The sequence below is a fragment of the Heliangelus exortis genome, chromosome 2 (genome assembly GCF_036169615.1).
Source record: "Heliangelus exortis chromosome 2, bHelExo1.hap1, whole genome shotgun sequence".
NCBI lineage: Eukaryota > Metazoa > Chordata > Aves > Apodiformes > Trochilidae > Heliangelus > Heliangelus exortis.
This window is the reverse complement of record NC_092423.1, coordinates 7,490,880-7,515,444: the sequence shown is the minus strand read 5'-3', so window position 1 is coordinate 7,515,444 and position 24,565 is coordinate 7,490,880. Positions and strand designations below refer to the sequence as shown.

Sequence of the window (24,565 nt, the reverse complement as noted above, 5' to 3'; positions counted from 1 at the left end):
TTTATTAAACCACATCAGTCTTGTGTTGGTAATGTCATTGGTCACCATGGCTTTCCTGTTGATGCTTTTCTTGTTTTCCCACTTATTAATTATGTAATGAAACATCTCCCACACAATATGTTTTAAAACAGTTGATGGCCAACTAATGGTTAAACTTCATGTTCCAGTGTATCATAATTAAGATTTAGCTCAAGTAACAGAAGTTTTATCCTCTGTAAATCCATTCCGGGGACAAAAAGAGCTATGAATGTGCAGACTTCACCATGACTGCCTTTATTGTAGGTGGGGAGTCTGTGGGCTAGAAAAGATCTGCACCTTTTTATGTGGCCTCTAAAACAGTGTGTTTTCTCCTTCTAAGACATCCTTTGGTGTTAGATGATAATATGTCACTTACCAGAGGTGCACATTTATCCAGTTCTGGTTGGCTGTGCTGGTGACCACGATATCTAAATCTGTTAAATCTTTTTTTTTTTTTTTTTTTTTTTTTTACACATAATTTATTAAAATATAAATACAATTTGGGTTTTGGGTTTTTTTTTTTCACCCTTAGTGTTTTAGCCCAGTACCTCATTTTTACTTAATTTCTCTGAAATGTGTAAAATGCAATAGTTTCAACCAAGGACAAACTGTTGTAGCATCAAATGAAAGTCATTGTTTGGAACAGAAGTTCAAGCACATACCTATAAAATATTTTGGAGTTTTGTGTACGTTCAGTGTAATACAAAATGTTGTCTGTCCCCTAAAATACTCCCCAGTTTTGCAAGTTGTAATTTCACTTTCTGTTCCTGGATCAATAGGTTTCCCTTTATGGGTCAGCCAGTCCCAGGGGCTCAGACCAGTGATGGCCAAAATCACATGCAGCAGGCAATAACACAGGTAATACAGCTTGATAAGGGGTCTGCACTAAAATGCTTGTTAGTGGTGGGTTTTTGTGAGTTTTTTTAATAAAATAATAATTTTCATATCTGTATGTTTACTGAAATCTCTAGGATGGAAGTTTGACACCTCAGATTTCTAGACCTAATCCTCCCAGTTTTGGTCCTGGTTTTGTAAGTAAGTACAGATTTAGTAATTTATTGTCTGCTGGTATTTCATTGGACAGTTCAGTTTTCTTTATAATAAAATATCCATAAATGGATCCTCTCTCTCAAAAATTTATCCTCTTAAAATCGAATCGTTATGATACCAACTAAGAAAGGGGTGCACAGTAAATGCTATTAACATTTTTATAGAAACTATCCTCAAAGAAAGACCATAAGGGAAAAGAACATTAGCAAAACTTTCTTGGTATTAGTTAAGCAAGACTGGCTGGGAACCACAATTGCTGAAAGCAGGAATATACAGCACTGGTATGTTGCATTCCTTGTTTTTGGTTGACCCAGGTCAATTTTAAGTCCTAGCCTTTGCAATATGGAAGATTTTAAAACAGAAATTAAAACAGAGCATATGTTGGAAGAGGAAGATCACATATAAAAAAAATTTCTATCACAGCAAAAACTTTATGTGGTATTTATGAATAAGAAACAGAAGTAAAAACCTCTGTCTTTTCCAGAAACAGAGTAGCAGGCTTGAGTATGCAATTAGGAGCTTTTGTGCTATTACCTGAATTAATTTCTGGTGAGATCTGACAGCAGTCAGCAGTGTCCTTGCTCTGATTGGTGGTGGTGGTTCTGACCACTTGATAAAATCTCTTTCTCATTTCAGTAGTAGTTATTCTTACCTGGAACTTGTTAATATTTCAGTGCTTTCATTTGCACTTCTACATTGCTCCTATCTGCAATTACTCTCCAACATTTCCACTCAATTGTCCCTTCAGGCTATGTGATTAGTTTCACAGAATTTATTGTTGAAAGAATGGGCACCCCTGGAGACTGCAGAGTCTGCAGCCAGCTCTGTGCATTGATTTAACTGAGCCCTTTGAGTCAATGGCTGTCACTACCACAGTGACTGTTAAAGCAGAAGTTGGTAATGGCTATATTGAAATTATACTGTTGTGTAGCAACTTTGTTAAACTCACTTTCTTCACAAGGAAGACCTGTGCCATATTCCTGGTTACCCCGTTCATTGCCACAATGCAATTAGGAGGCAAATGATACCATCACCCAACCTCATTTCTTGCCTTCTGGGTTTAGGGCAGATCAAGTGTTATCAGAAATGACTGTTTTGCCTTGAGAAAAAATGTCTGAGAGCAATGCACTGCTCGTAGCAGATGACCATTTCTCATTTGTAAAAAGAGTAATGTCTCTGTTACAGTCTTAAAAGAGAGGGCATTTGTTTGTGGGGAAGAGAAGGCAGTGGTGCTGAAGGCCCTGTGTGGAAGCCTGCAGAAAGTTATTTTAACAAAGGCAATATATTTCTTTCATTGCATTAATGTTGGGTTTTTTTAAAAGATGTTTATAATTTTAATCCTTTTTGTAGAAGTGGTAATAAAAATATAGGTACAAAACTCTTCTGCAAGAACCAGAATTAGTGAATCTGTTTCCTGTAAATTCCTGTCCCGACACCATAATCTCTTTACTGAGGTAGAGTACTCCCAATGGTCTTCCATGTCCCTTGTTCTGTGGCAGAGCAGGGTACCACCAGGTTCTGTAGCTTTTCTTTTTTTTTTTAGTTTGAAAGCTTCAAAGCTACATTTGCTCACTGGCCAGCAAGTGCACATTTCCTGGTTTGACAGCAGGATGGTGCCTCTTGAACTGAAGGGGTTATGTTAAAACTGCTTTCTCTCAATAAATGCAGTAATTTGGATCTCTGTCTCCTTCACTCAGATCACTCCAAGAGCTTAGTATCTCTTGAAATAATATATTTGCTGTTAAATTTGGCTGAACAATGGTTTCTTAAAATAAAGGGGAACTTGATTGGTAAACTTCCTTTGTAAAAAGTAGGATGAGAGCTCACCCCAAGATTTAGATCATGTCATGCTTAATTTCCATTCTCTCTAGATGATTCACAAAGAAAGCAATATGAGGAATGGCTGCAGGATACACAACAACTTCTTCAAATGCAGCAGAAGTACCTTGAGGAGCAAATTGGAGCACACAGAAAATCCAAAAAGGCTCTCTCAGCAAAACAGCGAACAGCCAAGAAAGCTGGCCGTGAGTTCCCAGAAGAAGATGCAGAACAGCTCAAACATGTTACTGAGCAGCAAAGTATGGTCCAAAAACAGCTAGAACAGGTAATCATCAGGAATCTAAACTTACCACCTTAATAGAAAGCTGCCATACTGGTATGACTCTTTCCTTTAATTCTTCTCAAAGGCAAGTTGAAACGCTTAAATACAGTGGAGCTTATTTAAAGGGAGCCACTCCCTGTCATATTTTGTGTGTCTAACAGCATTACTCAGGATTGCTGGTGACATGGGAGTTGTAGGAGAGTGTGCTATGGCCAACATTATGACAAAAAGCTTCTTTTAGTACTTTGAGAAGAGGGGAAACTTCTTGGCAAAAACTAGAGTTCCTGGCATCATGAAAAGCATAAGTGAAAGGTTTAGAAGAAAGTGTTAGCATGCAGGGCTTGTGACTCGAGTAGTTTTCAGGTGTCCTTCAATAATCAGAACCTCCAGGTTATATGCCAGTCAAATGTTATTGTTTAAAAATCTTTTTTCATTACATCTTTGGTCTAGTTTTATGATCTGTGTAGTTCCTAGAAACTGATCATCAGTTTGTGTTATCTTTTATTGTATCATGGAATAATATAGGCCAAAGGGATATCTGGAGATCATCTAGTCTACTGATCAAAGCAGAACTAGTTGCTCAGTGCCTTGTCAGTCAAGTTTTGTAAGTCTCCAAGGGCAGAGATTTCCCAGCCTTTCTGAGCCACTATCCAACGTGTAACCCCTTTCACTGAGTTCTGGTTTTCTTACTTTATATTCAGTTGGAATTTCAGTTGCTACATCTTGCAACTGTTATTCTAGTAAATCAGATTAAAATTAAGCCTGTGAGAGCTTTGATAAATCTGTGCTTTGGCCAACTGTTTTGAATGCTCTGTTACTCAAGACATTGTTTATTAATTGTCTGGCATGGTTGTCAGGATCAACTAGATCTGCTGAACGTAGAAATGCTTTAGAATTACCCTTTATTAATTTGAGGAGAAAAACTGGCTGCAGGCTGCTTGGAAGGAAGTCCTAAGTGATACCTGGCCCTCAAGTTCTTGCTTCTGTGTTGTTTCAAGACAGAGTATGCACTGGATGGGATATTTGTTGGCTCATCTCCCTATGTGGAAGAAAGATGGAGCAGATAAATGATGTCTATATCCTTTCTTTTTTTCTTTTTCTTTCTTTTCCTTCTGCAATGAATCACTACTAGAATAAATGCCAAAAAAGAAAAACCACAAAAATTTGAACCAGGCTTTACCAAACATACATCAGTCCAGTGTTATGGTGGAGTTATGTTGAAGTAATAGCTGCTACTCATGGCATTGCCAGCAGATGTATTTAGTGCCCCATAATCAAGGGTCTTTTATTTTTCATTCTTAAAATTAAGTTTCATTGACTGCTGGTAAATGCCCTCTACTCCCCTTCAACCACTGATTTAGACCAATCACCCACATCCTAAACAGCAGTGTAAGACATACATAGTAGGAACTTAAATAAAGGTTTTTTTAAAGTATATTCTTAAGGACCTTCTATTTGAAGTAGTTCAACATTCTCTCAATTCATATCAAGTAATTTTTCTGCAATTAAGCTTCTGTTAGTTTTTTAAAAGGATAAAGTCTCTGTCTATATAGAGAGAAAAATGCTCTCAGCTCCCTGGTGCTGGACACAGGAGCAGAAAAACCACAGCAGGCTTTGTGCAACATGGCCTTATGTCTGAAGGGGTTGTTGGCATGGCCAACAGCAGAGCCATGCCAGTACTGCCAAGTTGTCTCTGTGGCCAGAGCAGTTCAGACTGCTTTGCTCTGGCCCAGTGCCTGTGCTGCTAAGCTCTGACATGTTCTCTTTTATACCAGTAAAACCACCAGGTTGATGTATGCAGGTCCACTCAGGTCCAGCTGGGTGTAGTTGGTGCTGGTCCCGGGAGATCTCAACAGATTCCAGGTCCAGTCAGATGGCTCATGTGCCACTGCAGATCCTGGGAGGGTGTCATGGTTTGGATATCTTGTTGTGGAGGCATAAGGAGCCAACACAGGTTCTGTGCCCTGTATCCACTGAGAAGTTCTGGACCACTGGAGTGAAAAATGCAGGTTGATCCAGTTGTAGTGACACTGTTTATCTGGTGGTGTCAGTGCCAAGCCAGAGGTTATAAACCATCTTGGACCTTATATTACTGTGCAAATAGCCTTTTGGGTGCCTCTGTCCTGCATTCTCGAGGGTGTCCTGTAATATTTCTGTTATCTTGAGCTTTCTAGTTTACCTCTTGCCCCAGGTAAAGGAGAGTGCTGTCAAACATTTTAAACTATGTTATGAATTTTTTCTCTCAGTACAAACAGCAAATGGAAGTTGTGGAAGTCATAATCTAATGAATAGAAGTGAGCAAGAGATTTTCCATAATACATATATTATTACTCAGTCCTTCTCTTTTTGGACAGAACAGTGTAGTTGGGTATCTGTTGTATTTCTGAAATGCTCTTTCCTGTCTAAATAACACTCCCAGATCATTCCATCCGCTTCTCCTGCTTGCCTTAAAAACAAGCTTAACTTTTAGTGTCCAAGTCGAGTTTGTTTTCATCCTAAAATTTACAATTGGTTGCTGGTTTTGTTTGCTGTGTGATGATTGAGGATCTGCCTGTGAATAAATGGGGAATTTACCTTTCTGTTTTTCTGAAAGCTTTCCCTTTTTAATTGTATCTTTAAAAAATAGTTGCTGATGTGTGATCATCCATCTCACCATTTCCTTTTTCCCATCTGTTCCCAATGATTGTTATCCTGTGCATGATGTTAAGATCTGTAGGACACTTTGGGTTTAGAAGAGTGTAGTCTTGGTATGTAATTAGAATGTTGAGGCACTGTTATTTTTTCTGACGTTTTGGGAAGGATACTATTTCTAATGAAATAATCACTATTTAGCCTTAGAGAGAGAGAGAGAAAATAAGACCGCGCAGAAACGCTGGTTTTGCACAAAGCTCATTGTCTACTGAAATTATAATGATGAATTACATGTTTTATGCTACGTATATAGCCAGTACATGTCAGAGATGAATTATGACTTCTTTAATTTTTAGATCCGAAAGCAGCAGAAGGAGCATGCAGAACTAATTGAGGAATATCGAATCAAGCAGCAGCAGCAGCAGCAGCAGTGTGGAATGGCCCCCCATGCTATAATGCCTGGTGTCCAACCTCAGCCACCAATGGTGCCAGGAGGAACCTCACCAGCAATGAATCAGCAAAATTTCCCCATGGTGGCACCACAGCTCCAGCATCAGCAGCACACAGTGGTAATCCCCGGGCAACCCAACCCAACCAGAATGCCAAATTTATCTGGATGGCAATCTGCAAATGCCCCTGCGAGTCACATTCCCATGAATCCACCAAGGATGCAGCCTCCAATGACACCATTGCCAATTACTCCTGGTACGCCGGCTCCTGTGCCTGGTCCAAATGCAACAGCACAGTCAGGGCCACCACCACGGGTGGAGTTTGAGGACAATAACCCTTTTAGTGAAAGTTTCCAAGAGCGGGAGCGAAAGGAGCGTTTGCGGGAGCAGCAGGAGCGGCAGCGGATTCAGCTGATGCAGGAGGTGGATCGGCAGAGGGCTTTACAGCAGAGGATTGAACTAGAGCAGCATGGTATGATAGGGTCTGAATTAAATAACAGAACATCTTTATCTCAGATCCCTTTCTTTAATTCTGATCTACCTTGCGATTTCATACAAACTCCGCGACCTCTTCAGCAGTCCCCACAGCATCAACAGCAACAAATGGGGCAGATCCTGCAGCAAGGTTCTGTGACCTCACCTCCTGCCACAAATTTTATGCAAAGCAGTGAGCGAAGGCCAGTGGGACCTACAGCTTTTGGACCTGATGCCTCTGCTGTTCCAGGTGGAGCCCCTAATTTCCATAATGTAAAACAAACTCATGGGAATCTCCCTGGGGCTTCCTTTGCACAGAACCAAGTCAGGCCTCCATTTGCTTCTGCTGTACCTTCACCCACCATACTTCCTAGTGGTGCCCCATGTGGCTCGGACACCAGTGTGCCTCAGGCAACAAACTTCCCTGGATCAAACCAGTCTCTCATACAGCTGTATTCTGATATAATCCCAGAAGAGAAAGGAAAAAAGAAAAGGACACGAAAAAAGAAGAAGGACGATGATGCTGAGTCAATAAAAGCCCCGTCAACTCCACATTCAGATATAACTGCACCATCAACTCCAACCATTTCTGATTCTACCTCCACCCCCACAGTTAACACCCCCAATGAACTCTCACGCCATCAAGATGAACAAGAGTCAGTGGAGCTAACAGGCCCATCAACATCAAATGCAGGAGAGGGCCAGGCCTCTCCAGAGCTGGAGTGCAAGGTCCCCAGCAGCACTCTGTCCCAGAAACAGCCAAGTGTAAATACAGAGACTGAAAAGGCTGTAACAGATACACCTACCAGCATTCAGGAAGTTAAGCTAGAAAAGGCAGAAACTGATCAATGCTCAGGTCAAGCTGAGCCTAACCCAGAAAATCCAAGCAGTATTAAGGTGGAAGAAGATAAGGTCACATCACAGCCTGCCTCTTCAGCTCAGAGTCCAGCACAAGCACCTAGCGTTCCAGCAGCAAAAGGAGAGTCAGGGAATGAGCTGCTGAAACACCTGCTTAAAAATAAGAAGTCCTCATCTCTTCTAAATCAGAAATCTGAGAACAGTGGCCAAACAGAAGAGGAAGCATCTGGGGATAAGAAGTTAACAGAGAAGCAGAATCCAGCTGAAGGAATGGTGAGTCTGTTACTGGTTTTGCTATACGTTGGTCATCAGCAATCAAAGCCTAGGTTGTGCCTTTACCACAGCCACTTGTGAAGAGGTGGGGAGATAACATACCTGCACAAGAGTGGAATAAGCAGCTTTAAGGTGTCTTTACTTCCCTTCCTGCCTTTTCTTCATGAGTAAGACATCTATGTTACTGAAAGAACAAGTTTTAATAGGAATTTTTAGATCAGTGCATTCAGACATTATAGAAAAACTAATTTTTTTTCAATTTTTCAATTTATCTTTTAAAGTGCTACTTCCTAATTTTTACCAAGATTAGGACAAGGTTTTGCAGTATAACTCTTTAATTACCTAATAGTGTGTTTCTGTACAGTACACACTGTCTGAATGCTGCTTTCCTCTGTGACTCTACCTTAGTAATGTATAGACTGACCTATGTGCCTTTTCAGAAGCATAGGGTGCGCTTCACACCCCTTCAGCTGCACCACTTGGAATGTTCTGTGAACAACCCAATTCCATGCTTATTTTTCACCTGTGAAAATCATTAGTTGTCTTTAATTTTAGAAGAGACTGTGCTCTAGGAATTGTATTAAAGGTGTGAAATTATTAAATCTCCTAAAATTGGTGAAGTTCTGTGTTACAGAGTATCTCTGTAATTAATTGTACTTTAAAAGAATGGACTATTAACTCTTAATATTGATGGCATTATATGACTCAATATTGTATAAGAGTCTTAAAAGAAGACCTAAAGAAAATTGGTTTCTGTGGAGTTAGGATACACTTTACACTTAGGCTAGTTGGTTTTTTCATTATAATCTTTAATTTCTACTCAGTTTTGGTTTGACTTTCTAAACTCTAAATACATCCTTGAAACAAAATTTAACTCATTCAGAATTAATAAAGATTGATATAAAAATGAGGGTAACTGTGAGCAGCAGGTAACTTAGTTAAATGTTAAAGATTGACACTTAAAATACATATGAGAGGACTTGTGGTAGAGGTCTTGTCGAGCTATTTAGTAACTAATAAAAAGAAATTGGATTTTCTTTCCACTTGCCAGTATCTGTTGCATTACCACATCCCATACTGATTGCTTTTAGGCAGCTATCCTTTTATCTCAGCACTGCATTGAAAGTATTGAATGCATTGAAAGTATGTAAGCAAATGGTACAGTCCAGAAGTGTTTGACAGTACTGTTTTTGTTTTTACTCTGAAAATATGTTTGCATTATATTACCTTACATGCTTTCTTTTGGCAAACCAAGTCTGCCTTTCATTGTGCCCTTGTGAAAATCTCCAAGGTTAGTTGCAAACATGTGTAACTTTATTTTAGGGGGTACTCAAAAAAAAAAAAGGTTTCTGGTCTTTGAGTTTTTAGTGATGTTTTCAGATGTCAGTGATGTTAATGATAAACTGTAATGCTGTGTGTAGGGACAGTCCAGCAGTTGCAGTTGCTGGTGAGACAGCAAAGTAAACAAACCATAAAATACAATTTGTTTTTGAGAGATTTATGATATATTGTGTGTTCTTATTAGGCTATTGTGCCATAAATTTGGATGGACTGTATATTAAAATGTCAAAAATTTTGCTTCACTTTTTATACCAGCAAACTGCAGGAAACCAGGTGCAAGGTGCATTTGGGTGTAGTAACAGCCAGCTTCAAAGAACAGATGTAGGACCTGAAGCCAAGAAACAGAGAAATAAGAGAACTCAGAGGACAGGGGAGAAGGCAGCTCCTAGGTCCAAGAAAAGAAAAAAAGAGGAAGAGGAAAAACAAGCTATTTACCCTAATGCTGATACATTCATCCAGTTAAAACAGGTAGGTGTGCAGATGCTGGGTAGTGCATCAAGAACTGGAGAATGAACTTCTCATGATGGAAATGAAGTTGATCATTAAGTTCAATTTTGAGTGCAGTACAGGGTGGAGAACATGAAAACTTCCTCAAAACTAGGAAATGTAAAGTTTTGGGTTTATTTCAGTTTGGGAGATCTGCTGATGTGGCAGGTGTTTTGTAGTCTCAAAGCTGTGGAATGGAGTTCCTGCCAGCTCTGACAGCCTCAGTGACTGAACTGGCAAGGAGCTGGAGCTGCAGCTCTGGTAGACAGGGAACCACCATCCTTAACAGGGGCCCATGTTTGATACACTTTTCTAATAGTGGGTAAATTCTGAATACTTTTTCAACTTGGAAACCCCTTTGGTTCATATTTGGAGATCTGCAATGCTTCTGTGTTATAGTTAGATTAATTTCTAACTCTTATTTTCCTTTTAATAATGTAGCAGCTTTCTCTTCTGCCTTTGATGGAACCAATTATTGGAGTGAGCTTTGCACACTTTCTCCCCTATGGCAGTAGCCAACTAAATGGTGGAAATCGACTTGTGGGAAGCTTTGGTAGTGCTACTCTTGATGGGGCTTCAGATTACTACTCCCAGCTCATCTATAAGGTACAGTTTTAATCTGGATTTCCATTGTGTACTCTCTGGGGAAAAAAGTTTATGACATTATGGCTGCAAATTAAGAGTTCCTGGCTTTTATGTAACCAGAATAAAATGTTTTTCTGTTCCTAGACTAGATCCATGGTGCAGTGGTGAAAGAGTCACCATCGTTTTACTCTCTGGAAGTGGAAAACAGTTCTAGAAACTGTGTTGTAAACTAATTAAAAACTACAAGTATTCCTTTTACAAATGGATGCTGAATAGTGCAAAATTGTAATTACAGTTTTATGGAGCAGAAACAGCTGAATTCTCAGTACTTTGCAAAGTCATGGAAAGCATTAAAACATTTCTTAATGTGAATTAAATGGGCAGTAGACTTTCCTCATTTGTGTGCTAAGCCCTAACTGAGAACTCTGAACAAAATAAACTGTTGATGAGTTAATAACAGAATTTAAAACTCAGATTCTGAGATGAGTGTCAATATTGGGAGAGCAGCAGGAGATCAAACAGACAGAATCAAATTTGCTGCTTGGCTACCCTAATATAAAAACTTTAGTAAATAATTAAAAACAAGTGCTCTTTACTCCAGCCTTGCATGGCATGTAAGCTGAGAATGTGATCTAGCAGAAATAGTTACTGTGGTCAGGAGTAATAACTATTAACTTTGAAGGCATGAATGCAACAAGAGCAAATACTGAAGTTCTTATTTAATTTTCATTTAAAATATGGGCAGTTAAGCAAGTTAGCAAGAGGTAGCCTGGAGTGTGAACTTGCAGAATATCTGCTTCTCTGTGGTAACTGCTTCAGTGAAAGCTCATCCTGTGCTAAGTGTGGGACAGCTTTTCTTTGAGTGAAAATGGCTAAGCTGATTTATTTATGGTGATGGGGAGTGGCTATGGAATAGCTCTCTCAATCTTAAATTCAGATCTTTGCTTAAACCATAGGAACTTGTTGGGGCCTCCAGACCATTCCTAAAAAATACTATATGTGCTTTTCTGTTAATAATTTAGCTATATATGTTTTCAGCAATGTATCCCTCTCCTGCAAAATAAATGTCATTGTTACCACATTACTGATGTAAGAAAAGCAAAATATTGTGTCTTTTATAAAAGATACTTTTATTTGGTCACATACTTGAGAATTAACTATAGCTGCTGATAAGTACTACCTCTGGGTGTAAAAACTCTGTGAGTGGGTTACATTAATTAATACTAGGGCAAGGCAGGTTTTCACCCTATTTTCCATGTCTGATTCACCATTCTTTGAACTTATGCAGCAGAACAATCTGAGCAATCCTCCAACACCCCCAGCCTCTCTTCCTCCCACACCACCTCCTGTGGCATGCCAGAAGCTGGTAAATGGCTTTGCAACCACTGAGGAACTTGCTGGCAAGGCTGGTATGTTAGGAGGTCATGATGGTAAGATTAATACATATTATTTCTGTAGTAAGTGAGTCAAGTTTTTTTACAGCAGTATTATAATAGCCTTTTCCCCATTCCCTTTCAAAAACATGTTGAGAAGTGCAAGCACTCTTAGAAACGAAAACAAAACCTTAAAATTATTTTTTTATGTCCAGTACAAATGACTAATCAATTAGGTGAGTGGGCTCAAAATCTGTCTACCCAAAATGTATCCTCAACAAGCTTTGTATATACTCAGTATGTATTTTCTGATGCTTGTAATCTGGTCAATTAAATTTCTTTCTAATAAATAAAACTTTTTACTGTCTTTTCATAAGGAATGTTCAGTGATTAAAATCCTTTTTTGCCATCCCCTTTTGTTTTACAATGTTACTGAATTTTTTTAAGACAAAAATCCTCTCATACTGGCAGAAGGTGTGCTTAGCCAGTGTGTGCTTTTGAGCCCTTTTTCCACAAAATTTGTAGGTTTTTGTAAATTAATCACGAACAGTCAATATTTTCTGAACTAGAAGTAGTGGGGAAGAGGTGTGTTATCTGCTGTAATGCCTTGGTTGTATCAGGGAGCCACCAACACCCAGATACACAGAATGTATATCAAACTGGAAGAGCTGTACAGATGTCTCATTGTGCTTTTTATCATTTCTGTTTTTAGTTACCAAAGCTCTGGGACCAAAGCAGTTCCAGTTGCCTTTCAGACCCCAAGATGATTTATTAGCAAGAGCAATGGCTCAGGGCCCTAAAACTGTGGATGTTCCTGCTTCACTTCCAACACCACCTCACAACAATCAGGAGGAGTTAAGGTAGGTTTTCCTTGATATCTTCAAATATGTATTTGGAGCAGATTCTGCCATCTTTCACTAGGAAATGAGACTGTGATGAAACAAAATCCATCATGCACAGCCACACAGTGCAGATCATTTGTCCCAGTTAACTCTTAGCATCCACATGTAGAGAACAGCATAGTGAACAGGGGATTTCTGCCACTGCTGCATTCTAGATCCTGTTATATTGTTTAGAATTCATCATCTTGCTCTTGAAAGAAAACTATATAAATAGACATTTTTTTCCTGGAGCAGCATGGTACCATTGTACTATGACAGTTCACAACTGCTGTACCAGGCAGCAGGGCTGTGTGTCAGACAGACACAGAACTCCCCAGCTCTACTCAGTTTCTGTTCCTGTGTGAGAAATGTGTGCTAGAACATGAGTCTCCCTGCAAAGATCTCCCTTTTGATTCCTTTTCACTTGCCTAACCAAAAGTTGGGTGGCTTTGAGGAACTGAAGTCTGTACATGGATGACAGGGAATGGACCAGGGAATATACCAGTGAATAAACCAAAAGGTTTTAATTTCTTTATGAATCTTTCCCAAAAAAACACAGTGTGCAATGGATTTTCAAGACACACAGAAGTAAAGCCTACCTCAGAATTATGCTCCATTACTATCAACAAGAAGCAAGTTCGTGGTAGCCCCCTGTCATGATTTATAACTCTGACTTACCAGAGCTTTACAGACAATTTCCAAAACACCTTTTTTTGGGTTTTGTTCCAGGGTTCAAGATCACTGTGAGGACAGGGACACTCCTGACAGCTTTGTTCCATCTTCTTCTCCTGAAAGTGTGGTGGGAATGGAAATAAGTAGGTATCCAGACTTGTCAGTTGTAAAGGAGGAGAACCCAGAACCTGTACCATCTCCCATCATTCCCATCCTACCTAGCAGTACTGGAAAAGGTGAGACTGGATTAGAGCAAACTGCTGGAACTAGGCTTTTTGGGATTTAGGGTTTTTTTTTGCATTGATGTGCATCTGGAATTAACCTGGTGTATTTTGTTTTATTTTCAGGTTCAGAAGCCAAAAGGAATTACATAAAATCAGAACCTGGTTCAGGAGCATTACCTGGTTCTGGCTTCTTTGCCTCTCAGCTTGGACCATCCCAGAATGGTCCTAAATCTGGCCTTATATCTGTAGCAATTACGTTACATCCCACAGCTGCTGAGGTAAAATAAATAAGCTTATGTTACATTTACATACATAAAATACAACAGTAGTTAATGTATTCTGTATATAGGGAATGTGAAGGGGTTATAGCAGAGGGGTAAAGCAGCTCTTGTAATTTTCTCATGATACATATTGCTGCTCTCTTACTGCCTGATGAAAACAAAGCTATGGGTTGGCTTTTTTTGTTTGTTTTTAGAACATCAGTAGTGTTGTAGCAGCATTCTCCAACCTGCTCCACGTCAGAATTCCCAACAGTTATGAAGTTAGTAATGCTCCAGACATCCCATCCTCCATGGCAACTCCCAACAGCCACAGAGTGAACCCATCAATGGAGTACAGGCAACACTTACTGCTCCAGGGTCCCCAGGCAGGATCCATGGGACCTGCCAGGATCGTAGGGCCTTATGGACTGAAGCCACCTAATGTGCCATTCCCTGCAAACAGCAATGGTGAGTGGCCATTCATTCTTTTTTCAGTACCAAAATTTTAACTGAGTCAGTATTAATGTATTTCAGCCTCATAAATTCATGCTCTGGAATCAAGTAATTGATTCTTTTTCTAAATAATACTTTTCTTGTTTTACATAATCAGTACATGTCAGCATGCTCCTGATGTTAAGTGTAACTTAATAGATCTGATCCATCTCTGATTTCTTTCACATTATCAATGTCACTGTCAGTGATGTGTTTCTTCCAGTAATACCCAACATTATTAGGTTTTTTGGTCCATTCCGATTTTAAATCCACCATCCAGAAAGGTTGTTCCTATACCAGAAAGCTTGACACAGTTGTTCTACATGCATTCCTGTGCTGGTTTAATTATTCTTTTCTAATACCAGGTTGTATTTTTGCCTTGTTGTTCACACAGTTGACTTTGGTCTAGTTTGAAAAATTTCCCTTTCATGGATGTCTTCCATGCCTTATCCAGGAGGATGCTACCCCTCTAGACCTCCTAAGAACACTGTAATTTCTCATAAATTTGTTTGAATCTGACACAGCTTGTAACACACATACCTATTTTTCTAGGTATAGCTGGCTACAAGGATCACAGCCAGAATATTGCAGAAGGCTCAGCACTGAGACCTCGGTGGTGCTCCCACTGCAAAGTTGTGGTTCTTGGCAGTGGGGTGCGGAAGTCCTTCAAAGACCTCCCTTTCCTCAAACAGGTACTGCAGGGGAAGTGCAGCTTCTTGCATGTGATGCTGAATGAGCAAATGAAGGCAACAGAGAATACAGCTTGATGTGCTGACTAAAGTCACTTCCAGGCTTCTCTACAGTCTCCTTCAATGTGTATGGGACACATTCGAGCACATTTGTAGCACAAATAAGTGTCAAAGTTGTTACTTACATGATATGCATTTCAGTAAATGTCATAAAATAGCTCCCACATATGGCAGCTCTTCCTAAATTCTGCTACTGACCACTTTTCCAAGACCTTCCAAGACCTTATTTACATAAGGCAGTGCCATAATGCCATGTCCAGAAGTAGCTCTTAGGAATACTTGCACTCATTTTGAGCAGGAATGAGATTTCGGTCTCAATCTCTGCTGTTTGCATTGGGAACTGTCATTCATTCAAAAAGTACCATTGCTCTTTGAATGAGAGTGAGATAATGATGTAACAGAGGTACGTAGTAAAATTTTATATACAAAAGAAATGGGTTCACGTAGTCAGAAAAGCACTGAATTCCCAGTAATGTTTTGCAGATGGATCAGTAGATAAAACAGCAAGATCTGTCTTTGATTAGGCTGAAACGAGACATTCTTTTGCCATCTAAAGATAAAAGGAAATGGGTTTTACTTTGCAAGTGTGCCTACAGAGCAGATGGGAGCATGATACAGAATATTTTAATTCTTTAACTTCTGTTAAAGACAAGAAATGCTGAAGAACAAGGTTGTAGGTGGTTGTAACGTTAGGTCTGTCAAATAATCAAGTATTTATATCACAATATCACTCATTATTTCACAAATGCTCTACAAATAAGTTTCTAGCCAGATGAGAACAGTTTTTTCATTACAGTTATGTGAAGAATGGTATTACAATGCACTTCTGATAATCTTCTATGTTTGATTCCCAGGATTCCCAAGAAGGCTCTGATAAAATGAAGGACATTGTATTCTGTAGCAACAACTGCTTTGTTCTTTATTCAGCAGCTGTACAAGCAAAAAACTCAGAGAACAAAGTAAGTATCAAATGCTGGCAGACTCTACTGAACAGAAATTACTGCAGCTATTTTTTGAAGAACAGAAAGGGGGTGAGAGGGAAGCCTGCACTTCATTTTAGAGGCTGCTAAATTAATTGCTCTATATTTGGATGCTGATTCTGAACCAGCAGCCTGAAATAAAACTTACATTTGCAGAACTTTCTGTCTGACAGAGATGCATGGCAGAACAGTTGCCACCTTTCACTGTTCTCACAGTGTTTGAAGATACAGTCTCAAAAAAGTGGTTATTTAAGTTCTCTGGGTATTGTACAAAACCATAGGTTCATTTTTAAGGACTGTATTCTGCATTTTTATTTGGTTTATGCAGTAAAAAAAAAAACCGCTGTGCAAATAACAACTGAACTGCAAGTCTGCAAAAAGACTTTTATTCATTTAGTGTAACTGGAAGAATATGATTCTGTTTGTTTGGGAAAAGCTGCCATTTTAAGGCACTAATTACCAAAATATGAGCAAAGAGCCTGCTGACAGTAAGAAGGACAAAGAGGTTTAATTACTGGAGAGAAGTATCATAAGAAATTTGTTCAACTGAAAGTGGAATTAGACCAGGGCAACTGTGTGATTTTTTCATTCAAAACCTGGACAAAGGATTATATGTGTTTCCTCTTCTGTATTAAAGGGCACCATGTTGTAGACTGACAGGGACAACATTAGTGCTCCATATCCTGGTGCAAATGTGGTAACACGAGTCAGGGTAATTTCCATCTTTCTCTTTTTTCTGCATTATAATTTCAGGCATTCTGAGTAGCCTCTCCCATACTTTCCTGACTGTGTTTTCAAGAAGTGTTTAACAGTTAACAGTTGGGGATTTTTTTTCTCAAGATTTTTCTGTTTATTTAACAGGAATCAGTTCCATCTTTGCCACAGTCGCCGATGAAGGAGAGGCCACCTAAAGCATTCCATCAGTACAGCAACAACATCTCCACTTTGGATGTCCACTGTCTGCCTCAGTTGCAGGAGAAAGTTTCTCCACCATCATCACCCCCCATCATGTTTCCCCCTGCATTTGAAGCAGCCAAAGTAGAGGCAAAACCGGATGAGCTTAAGGTAACGGTGAAGCTCAAACCTAGGTTAAAAGCAATACACAGCAGTCTGGATGACTGCCGGCCTCCAAGTAAGAAATGGAAAGGAATGAAATGGAAAAAGTGGAGCATTCAGATTGTGATCCCTAAAGGATCATTCAAACCTCCTTGTGAAGAAGAAATAGATGAATTTCTTAAAAAACTGGGCACAACCCTTAAACCAGATCCCGTGCCTAAAGACTACAGGAAATGTTGCTTCTGTCACGAGGAAGGTGATGGATTAACTGATGGACCAGCGAGGCTTCTTAACCTGGATTTAGACCTTTGGGTCCATTTGAACTGTGCTCTTTGGTCTACAGAAGTCTACGAGACACAAGCTGGTGCCTTAATAAACGTGGAACTAGCACTGCGAAGAGGCTTGCAAATGAAATGCATGTTTTGTCACAAAATGGGTGCCACCAGCGGTTGTCACAGGTTAAGGTGCACCAATATTTATCACTTTACCTGTGCCATTAAAGCACAATGCATGTTTTTTAAAGACAAGACCATGCTTTGCCCCATGCACAAACCAAAGGGAACTCATGAGCAAGAACTTAGTTACTTTGCAGTCTTCAGGAGGGTCTACGTTCAGCGCGACGAAGTGCGGCAGATTGCCAGCATCGTCCAGCGAGGAGAACGTGACCACACTTTCCGTGTGGGAAGCCTGATTTTCCATGCTGTTGGTCAGCTGCTGCCACAGCAGATGCAGGCCTTCCACTCCTCAAAAGCACTCTTCCCCGTGGGCTACGAGGCCAGCCGGCTGTACTGGAGCATGAGATACGCCAACAGGCGCTGCCGCTATCTCTGCTCCATTGAGGAGAAGGATGGGCTGCCATTATTTGTCATCAAAGTCGTGGAGCAAGGCCATGAAGATCTGGTCCTTACTGACACAACACCAAAAGGTAATTTTTTCGTGAACTAAGATCATGCCTATTGTGGGTTTGCTGTTTGTTTTGTTTCTACTGATACTTGTGGTATGGCAAATGTTTCAAATGGCTGTTGCAGACACTGTTCTATGGTAGTGCTTATAGTGAGCCTCCAGGGGCCACATTTACTATCATGCTACAGAGACTGAGGACATCTTTGAAGAAATTATATAAGCTGCAAATAAGATGACTTGTTACAGCTTCACAGAGGAGACCCAACATTATACATTGAAGACAAATTAAATAGTAGGAATGTCAGTGAGGTTTCCTTTCAGGAAAAGTGACTGTTTGAATACAGCATCATTACTCACTTATCCTCAGGTCAGCTGTGCCAAAGTTACTGAATGATAAAAGAGAGCTGAGTTGACGAGGTTGTTCCTTGTAAAGCTCTGGGTCTTCCCTTTGTACTGTGGGTGCTGTGTGCTTGGTCTCTCTGTGTCCAGCCAAACCACTGCCAAAGGAATCACCCGCCTACCTCTGAGAGCTGATGATAATCAATCAATGGAAATAAAAGATAGTTTATTTTCAAAATATTCTACTTTGTGCAGGTTTTCTCAGGAGAATTTGTGTATGTAATTGTTGTAAGAGGACTGAAAGTTTCCATGCTGTGAATACGAAAAGCTTTGTTCCAGAGAATCGAGGGTGCAATAGAAATGTTGTGCTTGTTTGGGATTTGTTAAATCCCAATAAAATAGCAACTCACCAAATAATCTCTGCTTCACTTTTTAAACACCAGCAACCAACAACACAATGCTTTTTCATTATTGGTTTCTGGTTCTTGATATCCTCAGGCGTTCATTGTAAGACCATTACGATTGAGTTTTATTTCTTTGATCACTGTAATTCTCTCCCATATGGCTGTGTAGGTGTGTGGGATAAAATCTTGGAGCCCGTTGCTTCTGTTAGAAAAGAATCTGAAATGCTCCAGCTGTTTCCAGGCTATCTGAAGGGTGAAGACCTCTTTGGTTTGACAGTCTCTGCCGTGGCCAGAATTGCTGAATCGGTGAGTGCTCACCAGCCCAGTTCCTGCTGGATCACCCCGAATTGTTGGATGCACACATGAGAAGGGAAACAGGGAGAAGTGTGGAAAAGTAAATATTCTGTTATGCACGATTCACAAATAACCACTTGATTTTTTTCTTCTTTTTTTCTGTTTTTGTTTGTTTGTTTGCAGCTGCCAGGGGTTGAGGCCTGTGAGAACTACACTTTCCGCTATGGCCGAAACCCCTTAATGGAACTGCCTCTGGCTATCAACCCCACGGGCTGTGCCCGTGCCGAGCCTAAAATGAGTACCCATGTCAAGAGGTTTGTGTTAAGGTATTTTGTTTTAATTTCACATAGTACAGCCCAGGGTTTATAGGCTGCTTAGGGTTATTTGTGCTTTCGTCTGCTGCTTACAAACCCTGTTGTCTTTGGCTGTGTATGTGCATGCCTGAGTCAGAGGAACTGCTTTGTCGTCCCTGCTAGCTGGCTTTCAGTGTCTGTGCGTCACAAGTGGGTTCCCCGGCTCTTTTCAGAGAAATCTTCAGTTTTTCTTGTATTCTTTCCTGTTATATGCCCAATTCCTACAGGCCTCACACCTTGAATAGCACCAGCACATCGAAGTCATTTCAGAGCACAGTGACGGGAGAGCTGAACGCGCCGTACAGCAAGCAGTTCGTCCATTCCAAGTCCTCTCAGTACCGCAAAATGAAAACCGAATGGAAGTCCAACGTCTACCTGGCTCGCTCTCGTATTCAGGTCAGTCCTTCTTTGGGGAAATTTATATTTACATTTTATTTACATCTATTTTATAATTTTTTCCCTATATTTCATATACAAGTACTTATATTTAAAATTTTAACTAAGCTCTCGCAAAATTCCTTCACGCCTCATCCCAAAATTGGCAGTTTTTATGTGGCAAATCACTTCCATAGATTTATATTAAGATTTCTTTCTAACTACTGCAAATCTTTTAAAATAATCAGTTGCAGTCTCACCTTGTAAAAAAAAAAAATCTCCATTTTTGAGGCCTTATTAGAATATTTCACAAATATTTCATAAAACATACTAAAAATGCAGATACATGGTGGACGTGTGGCATGCTCAGACCAGGCTCAAGTGAGACAAGACCAGCATGAAGAGTACAACACTTGTTAGAAATAATAATAATAAACTGTTTGCTCTCTGTAGTTCTGTTGGTGCTTTGCTCCACAGCCAGTTTTACCAAAGCTTTGTAATTAATCTTGCTGTGTATGAACACAGTTGCCTGCTATAGGTTTGGACTTACCTGTGCTGTTGACTTCCTATTAGGTGTCTCCGTTCTCATAAGGCCACTTTATTTTTCAGTGACTTTATAATCTTTACCCAGCCAGGTGTCAGAGGTGTAAGAGAAGCTTTCTCACCTTGACAGAAGCCACGTATGTTTTCTTGAATATTAAAAATTCAGTGTGAAGCTGGGTTCTGCAGTGGGGCTGTTAGAACCTCAGTTACTTGTCTGTGCTGCTTCCTTCTCTCTGGGCAGTTTACTTTTCAGCTGATTTTCTGTATGGGCATGGTGAAGAAGATGGTGTAAATGGAAATTTATTACAGAATTATAATGTATTTTTTTGCAGGGCCTGGGCTTATATGCTGCTAGAGACATTGAAAAGCACACTATGGTCATCGAATATATCGGAACCATTATCCGGAATGAGGTAGCAAACAGGAAGGAGAAGCTTTATGAATCTCAGGTATGGCTGATTTTTTTTCCCTTTTTTCCTTTTTTTTTTCTCTTCCCCTTTTTCCCTTTTTTTCCTTTCCCTTTTTCCCTTTTTCCTTCCCTTTTTCCTTTCCCTTCCCCTTTCAGACATTCATACAATAAAAAAAATGCTGTTGTTCTTTTTGATGAAAGAGGTCCCCTGGTTTCTGTTCTGTGCCGTGCTTTAAATGCAAAAGTCTTAAAAATATAACCAGAGGAGTCAACAGGGTTTCTTATCAAAGAAGCAGAATATTTAAAAATTAAATAAATTTGACAACATGCAGGCCAGGTGGATAAATTTGTATCCTCTCTCCCGGAGAACAAAGAGAGAGCTCTGACAGAGCAGTTTGGACTAAAATGTTTAATAAGAACTTCTTTAAATTTAAAGCAGCTTTCTGTGTGTATATCAGTAGTACTGTACTAGTTAGTACATTTTGGGGAAGCATTTCAACCCCCCCAGGTGAAAGACAATCCAGCAGCTATTAGGGAAATATAATTAACCAGAGATTCCTGATTATGACCCATCCATTCCCTCCCAAAGCAGTGAGGAGAGCAAGGACACTGCCTTGCTCACACACTCCCTCGTGAGCCCACGGGCAGCATCTGATCCTGAACACAGGGGGACACTTGGAGGTGACCCACGTTGCCTTTTAATTTGAATTCTGGACAATCCTGTAAAATCTCTCCTCTTTCCCATTGTGTTTTTCAGAACCGTGGTGTGTACATGTTCCGCATTGACAATGACCACGTCATCGATGCCACCCTGACAGGAGGCCCTGCAAGGTGGGTGGCTCTGGAGAGATCCCCAGCATCCTCCTGGAGAGTCATCCACGTGCCCTGGCTCTTCGTGAGGGACTCAAGTTTGGGGTTTTCTCAGTGTTTTTTATTATCTGATCCTGATACATTCAGACTCTGGACTATTCCACTGAACTAATGTCTTCTTTTTCCTTAGCTTTGCTCATGTTTGATTATGTTTCCTGGCAGACAGGAACAAAGAATGGAAACTTTTTTTAATACTTAATTTTTCTGACATTTTCTAGGTAAAAAACATACACGTACAGAGTAATATAATTATATCTGGAGAGTCAATCACCCCTGAAGCTAACGCCCTTTTAAGGTTTGGTTTAAATTTGCCTCAGGGGATGTGTTTTCTTACCAGGTTAATTTCCCAAACTCTGTTTCCACAGGTATATCAACCATTCGTGTGCACCCAACTGCGTGGCTGAGGTTGTAACTTTTGAGAGAGGACACAAAATTATCATTAGCTCCAGCAGGAGAATCCAGAAAGGGGAGGAGGTAAGGAGCTCTCCTCTGCTTTTACTTATCTGTCCCTACTTGTGTTTATTTCTAGATAATTCTGTGATTTCTACAGGCTATAGCACACGATTTTTTTTGTGCTGGGGTAGGGACGAGTGGCATTTCCTTTCCTCCCAGTTGTTCCATAACTCTTCTCCTCCATCTTCCAGCTTTGCTATGACTATAAGTTTGATTTTGAAGATGACCAGCACAAGATTCCATGTCACTGTGGAGCTGTAAACTGCCGAAAGTGGATGAACTAGAATGCATTCCTTGCTGTCTCTGAGGGCTGCTTGTCCCTAGGAAGAAGTGACTCACATTTTGATTTTGTCGATGGAAAAATTGTTGCCTTTTTTTGAAGGGGAAAAAAAAAAAAAAAAAAATCACTTCTGGAAGTACAGATTTCTACTCGAGTATTTAAAAAGAAAAAAAGAAAAATGAAAAAAAAAAAAAAAAACCAAAAAAAGGAAAAAAAAAATGAAAAAAAAAAAAACCAACCAAGCACCAGAAAGAAGAAGCCGGCAAAATCTGAAGCTGACTTTCCAGACACATGGAGGTGAAACTGAATGAACAGAATGGTCCAGCACTTTTGTTTTTGAGCTCACTAAGGAAAAACTTTAATTTGGGCAAAGAACCGATGGCCGACCTGTGGGAGAGCAGGGGGCACACATGAATGTAAGACTGAAATCACCAGCGAAAGGGAGAAGTCCAAAGTGCTGGCCACAGCCTTATTTGATAAAGGGGCAGGCCCTCTAATTAAAGAAAATTTTAAATAAAAGTAGACACCACTGAACAAGGAATGTACTGAAACGACTTCCTTAGGGATAGAGCTAAGGGAAAAAATAACTTGCACTAAAATACATTTAAATACTTGATTCCATGAGTCAGTTTATTGTAGTTTTTGATTTCTGTAAAATAAGAGAACCTTTTTGTATTTATTATTGAATAAGTGAATGAAGCTATTTTTAAAAAAAAGAAAGTTAGAAGAAAGCCAAGCTGCTGCTGTTACCTGCAGAACTAACAAACTCTGTTACTTTGTACAAAAGTGTAAATATTTTGAGAAAAAAAAAAATACAGTATAAAAATAGTTATTGACCAAATGCTACCAGACTCTGCAGCAGTTCGGGTGCTTATTATAAAATGTCAATAGGGATGTTACAATATGATCTCATGTACTAACAGACATGTGATTACAGTTATGGAATAACCAAAATCTCAATTTAAAGAGAGAGGGGTTTTTATGTTCAAAGCAGTCTCAACTGTGGTCTTCTTAGAATTTTTTTAAGTAAACCTTAAGCCTGGGAAAGGCGTGTATATTACAACTCTGACTTTTGTAGATGTTTGGGTAATTTAGATTAATTTTATTTGTATTATATTGTTGCATCCCTATTTCTTAAGTCAGGTTTTTTTTGTGCTTACAATTTGTGATAACTGTGAATAACTGCTAAAACCACCCAAAATAGAGGCTGGACATTATTTTTTTTTCTTCAGCAAAAGTAGTCAAGATTAGGTGACTGTTCAGCCTACATTAAATCATGTAAACAGCATAGAATCATGTAGTTGGAGCTTAAGTCTGATACAATAGCCTTCTTAAAAGGAAAACAAGGAAAAAAAATTAGATGTAATGTGCTTGCAGCTGCAGGACTCTGGCAATAGGGTTTTGGAAAATGTAATTTAAAGATGTGTTTGTATGGATTGTTTTTGTTTACATTTCTTAAAAAAAAAAAAAAAACAACACTGTTTTGTGTTTGCTTGTAGAAATTTAATCAGCATTTGAACCAGGTTAGCTTTTTATTTTGTACTTAAATTTCTGGTACTGACACTTCACAGGCTAAATATAAAAAAAAAAATGAAGTTTTTTTTTTTTTTTTTCGTGTGCACAATTAAAGTGGACTGTAAACTGTTGGTATATTCAGTAATACAGTTCTGAACTTGTAATGTATATGGCATGATGTATTTTTATCTTACAGAATAAATCAATTGTATATATTTTTCTCTTGATAAATAGCTGTATGAAATTGTTTCTTGAATATTTTTCTTCTCTTGTACAATATTCCAACATCCTACCAGTATTTGTCCTACAGTTTTTTTCTGTTCTGTATAATAGTATCTAATGTTGGCAAAAAAAAAAAAAAACACCACAAAAACACAAAAAAAAGAATTTTTTTGAAGTATACAGAGTGTTATGGGTTTTGGAATTTGTGGAAACAGATTTAGAAGATCAGCATTTACAAATAAAAATATTTTACATCTATAAATTATAACCCTGTGTTTTCATTTGAGGTGTCTGGTTTTGAGTTCTTCCAGGAATTCAGTGTCTGATCCCACAAACAAGATGCATTTGCCTCCCTCCTTCTGCACTGTGATGCCAAGTCTCCAGACACCATGCCCTGCAGTCCTCTTTGCTCAAAAAATAATAATTAAAAAAGACCCCAAAACCGTCAAACATGCTAAAAAAGCAGCAATCTGCTGTTCTGCCTGTGCTGCTTTGGGCCAGGGTAGGGTTTGTGTTCCCCACAGTAGCTGCTACAGAGCTGTGTTTGGATCTGTGCTGAAAATGACTTTGCCAACCCCAGAGGGTTTGGTTGCTGCTCATGGCCCCTGCTGCCCCTCACCCCCCCCAGTGGGACCCACGCTGCCCAGTGCTG

The 24,565-nt window shown here is 39.5% G+C and overlaps 1 protein-coding gene across 31 annotated transcripts in view; it reads left to right on the top strand.

Moving 5' to 3' along the window:
• Nucleotides 1-24,064, top strand: part of KMT2C (lysine methyltransferase 2C) — a 197,041-nt gene extending 172,977 nt beyond the window's left edge. For 26 of the 31 annotated variants that reach the window (XM_071734713.1, XM_071734685.1, XM_071734711.1 and 23 more), the window contains 21 exons: nucleotides 798-876; nucleotides 990-1,053; nucleotides 2,940-3,172; nucleotides 6,157-7,854; nucleotides 9,451-9,663; nucleotides 10,123-10,287; nucleotides 11,555-11,696; nucleotides 12,352-12,499; nucleotides 13,250-13,428; nucleotides 13,540-13,694; nucleotides 13,892-14,144; nucleotides 14,721-14,860; nucleotides 15,772-15,876; nucleotides 16,759-17,878; nucleotides 18,769-18,905; nucleotides 19,077-19,219; nucleotides 19,474-19,642; nucleotides 20,497-20,613; nucleotides 21,331-21,404; nucleotides 21,809-21,917; nucleotides 22,088-24,064. In XM_071734713.1, the coding sequence (XP_071590814.1) occupies nucleotides 798-876; nucleotides 990-1,053; nucleotides 2,940-3,172; nucleotides 6,157-7,854; nucleotides 9,451-9,663; nucleotides 10,123-10,287; nucleotides 11,555-11,696; nucleotides 12,352-12,499; nucleotides 13,250-13,428; nucleotides 13,540-13,694; nucleotides 13,892-14,144; nucleotides 14,721-14,860; nucleotides 15,772-15,876; nucleotides 16,759-17,878; nucleotides 18,769-18,905; nucleotides 19,077-19,219; nucleotides 19,474-19,642; nucleotides 20,497-20,613; nucleotides 21,331-21,404; nucleotides 21,809-21,917; nucleotides 22,088-22,180 (5,536 nt within the window). In that variant the 3' untranslated portion in view covers nucleotides 22,181-24,064. The remainder of the gene's footprint in view (nucleotides 1-797; nucleotides 877-989; nucleotides 1,054-2,939; nucleotides 3,173-6,156; nucleotides 7,855-9,450; nucleotides 9,664-10,122; nucleotides 10,288-11,554; nucleotides 11,697-12,351; nucleotides 12,500-13,249; nucleotides 13,429-13,539; nucleotides 13,695-13,891; nucleotides 14,145-14,720; nucleotides 14,861-15,771; nucleotides 15,877-16,758; nucleotides 17,879-18,768; nucleotides 18,906-19,076; nucleotides 19,220-19,473; nucleotides 19,643-20,496; nucleotides 20,614-21,330; nucleotides 21,405-21,808; nucleotides 21,918-22,087) is intronic. The other 5 variants (XM_071734691.1, XM_071734689.1, XM_071734687.1 and 2 more) reach the window with 5 other exon arrangements.
• The last annotated feature ends 501 nt before the right edge of the window (nucleotides 24,065-24,565 follow it).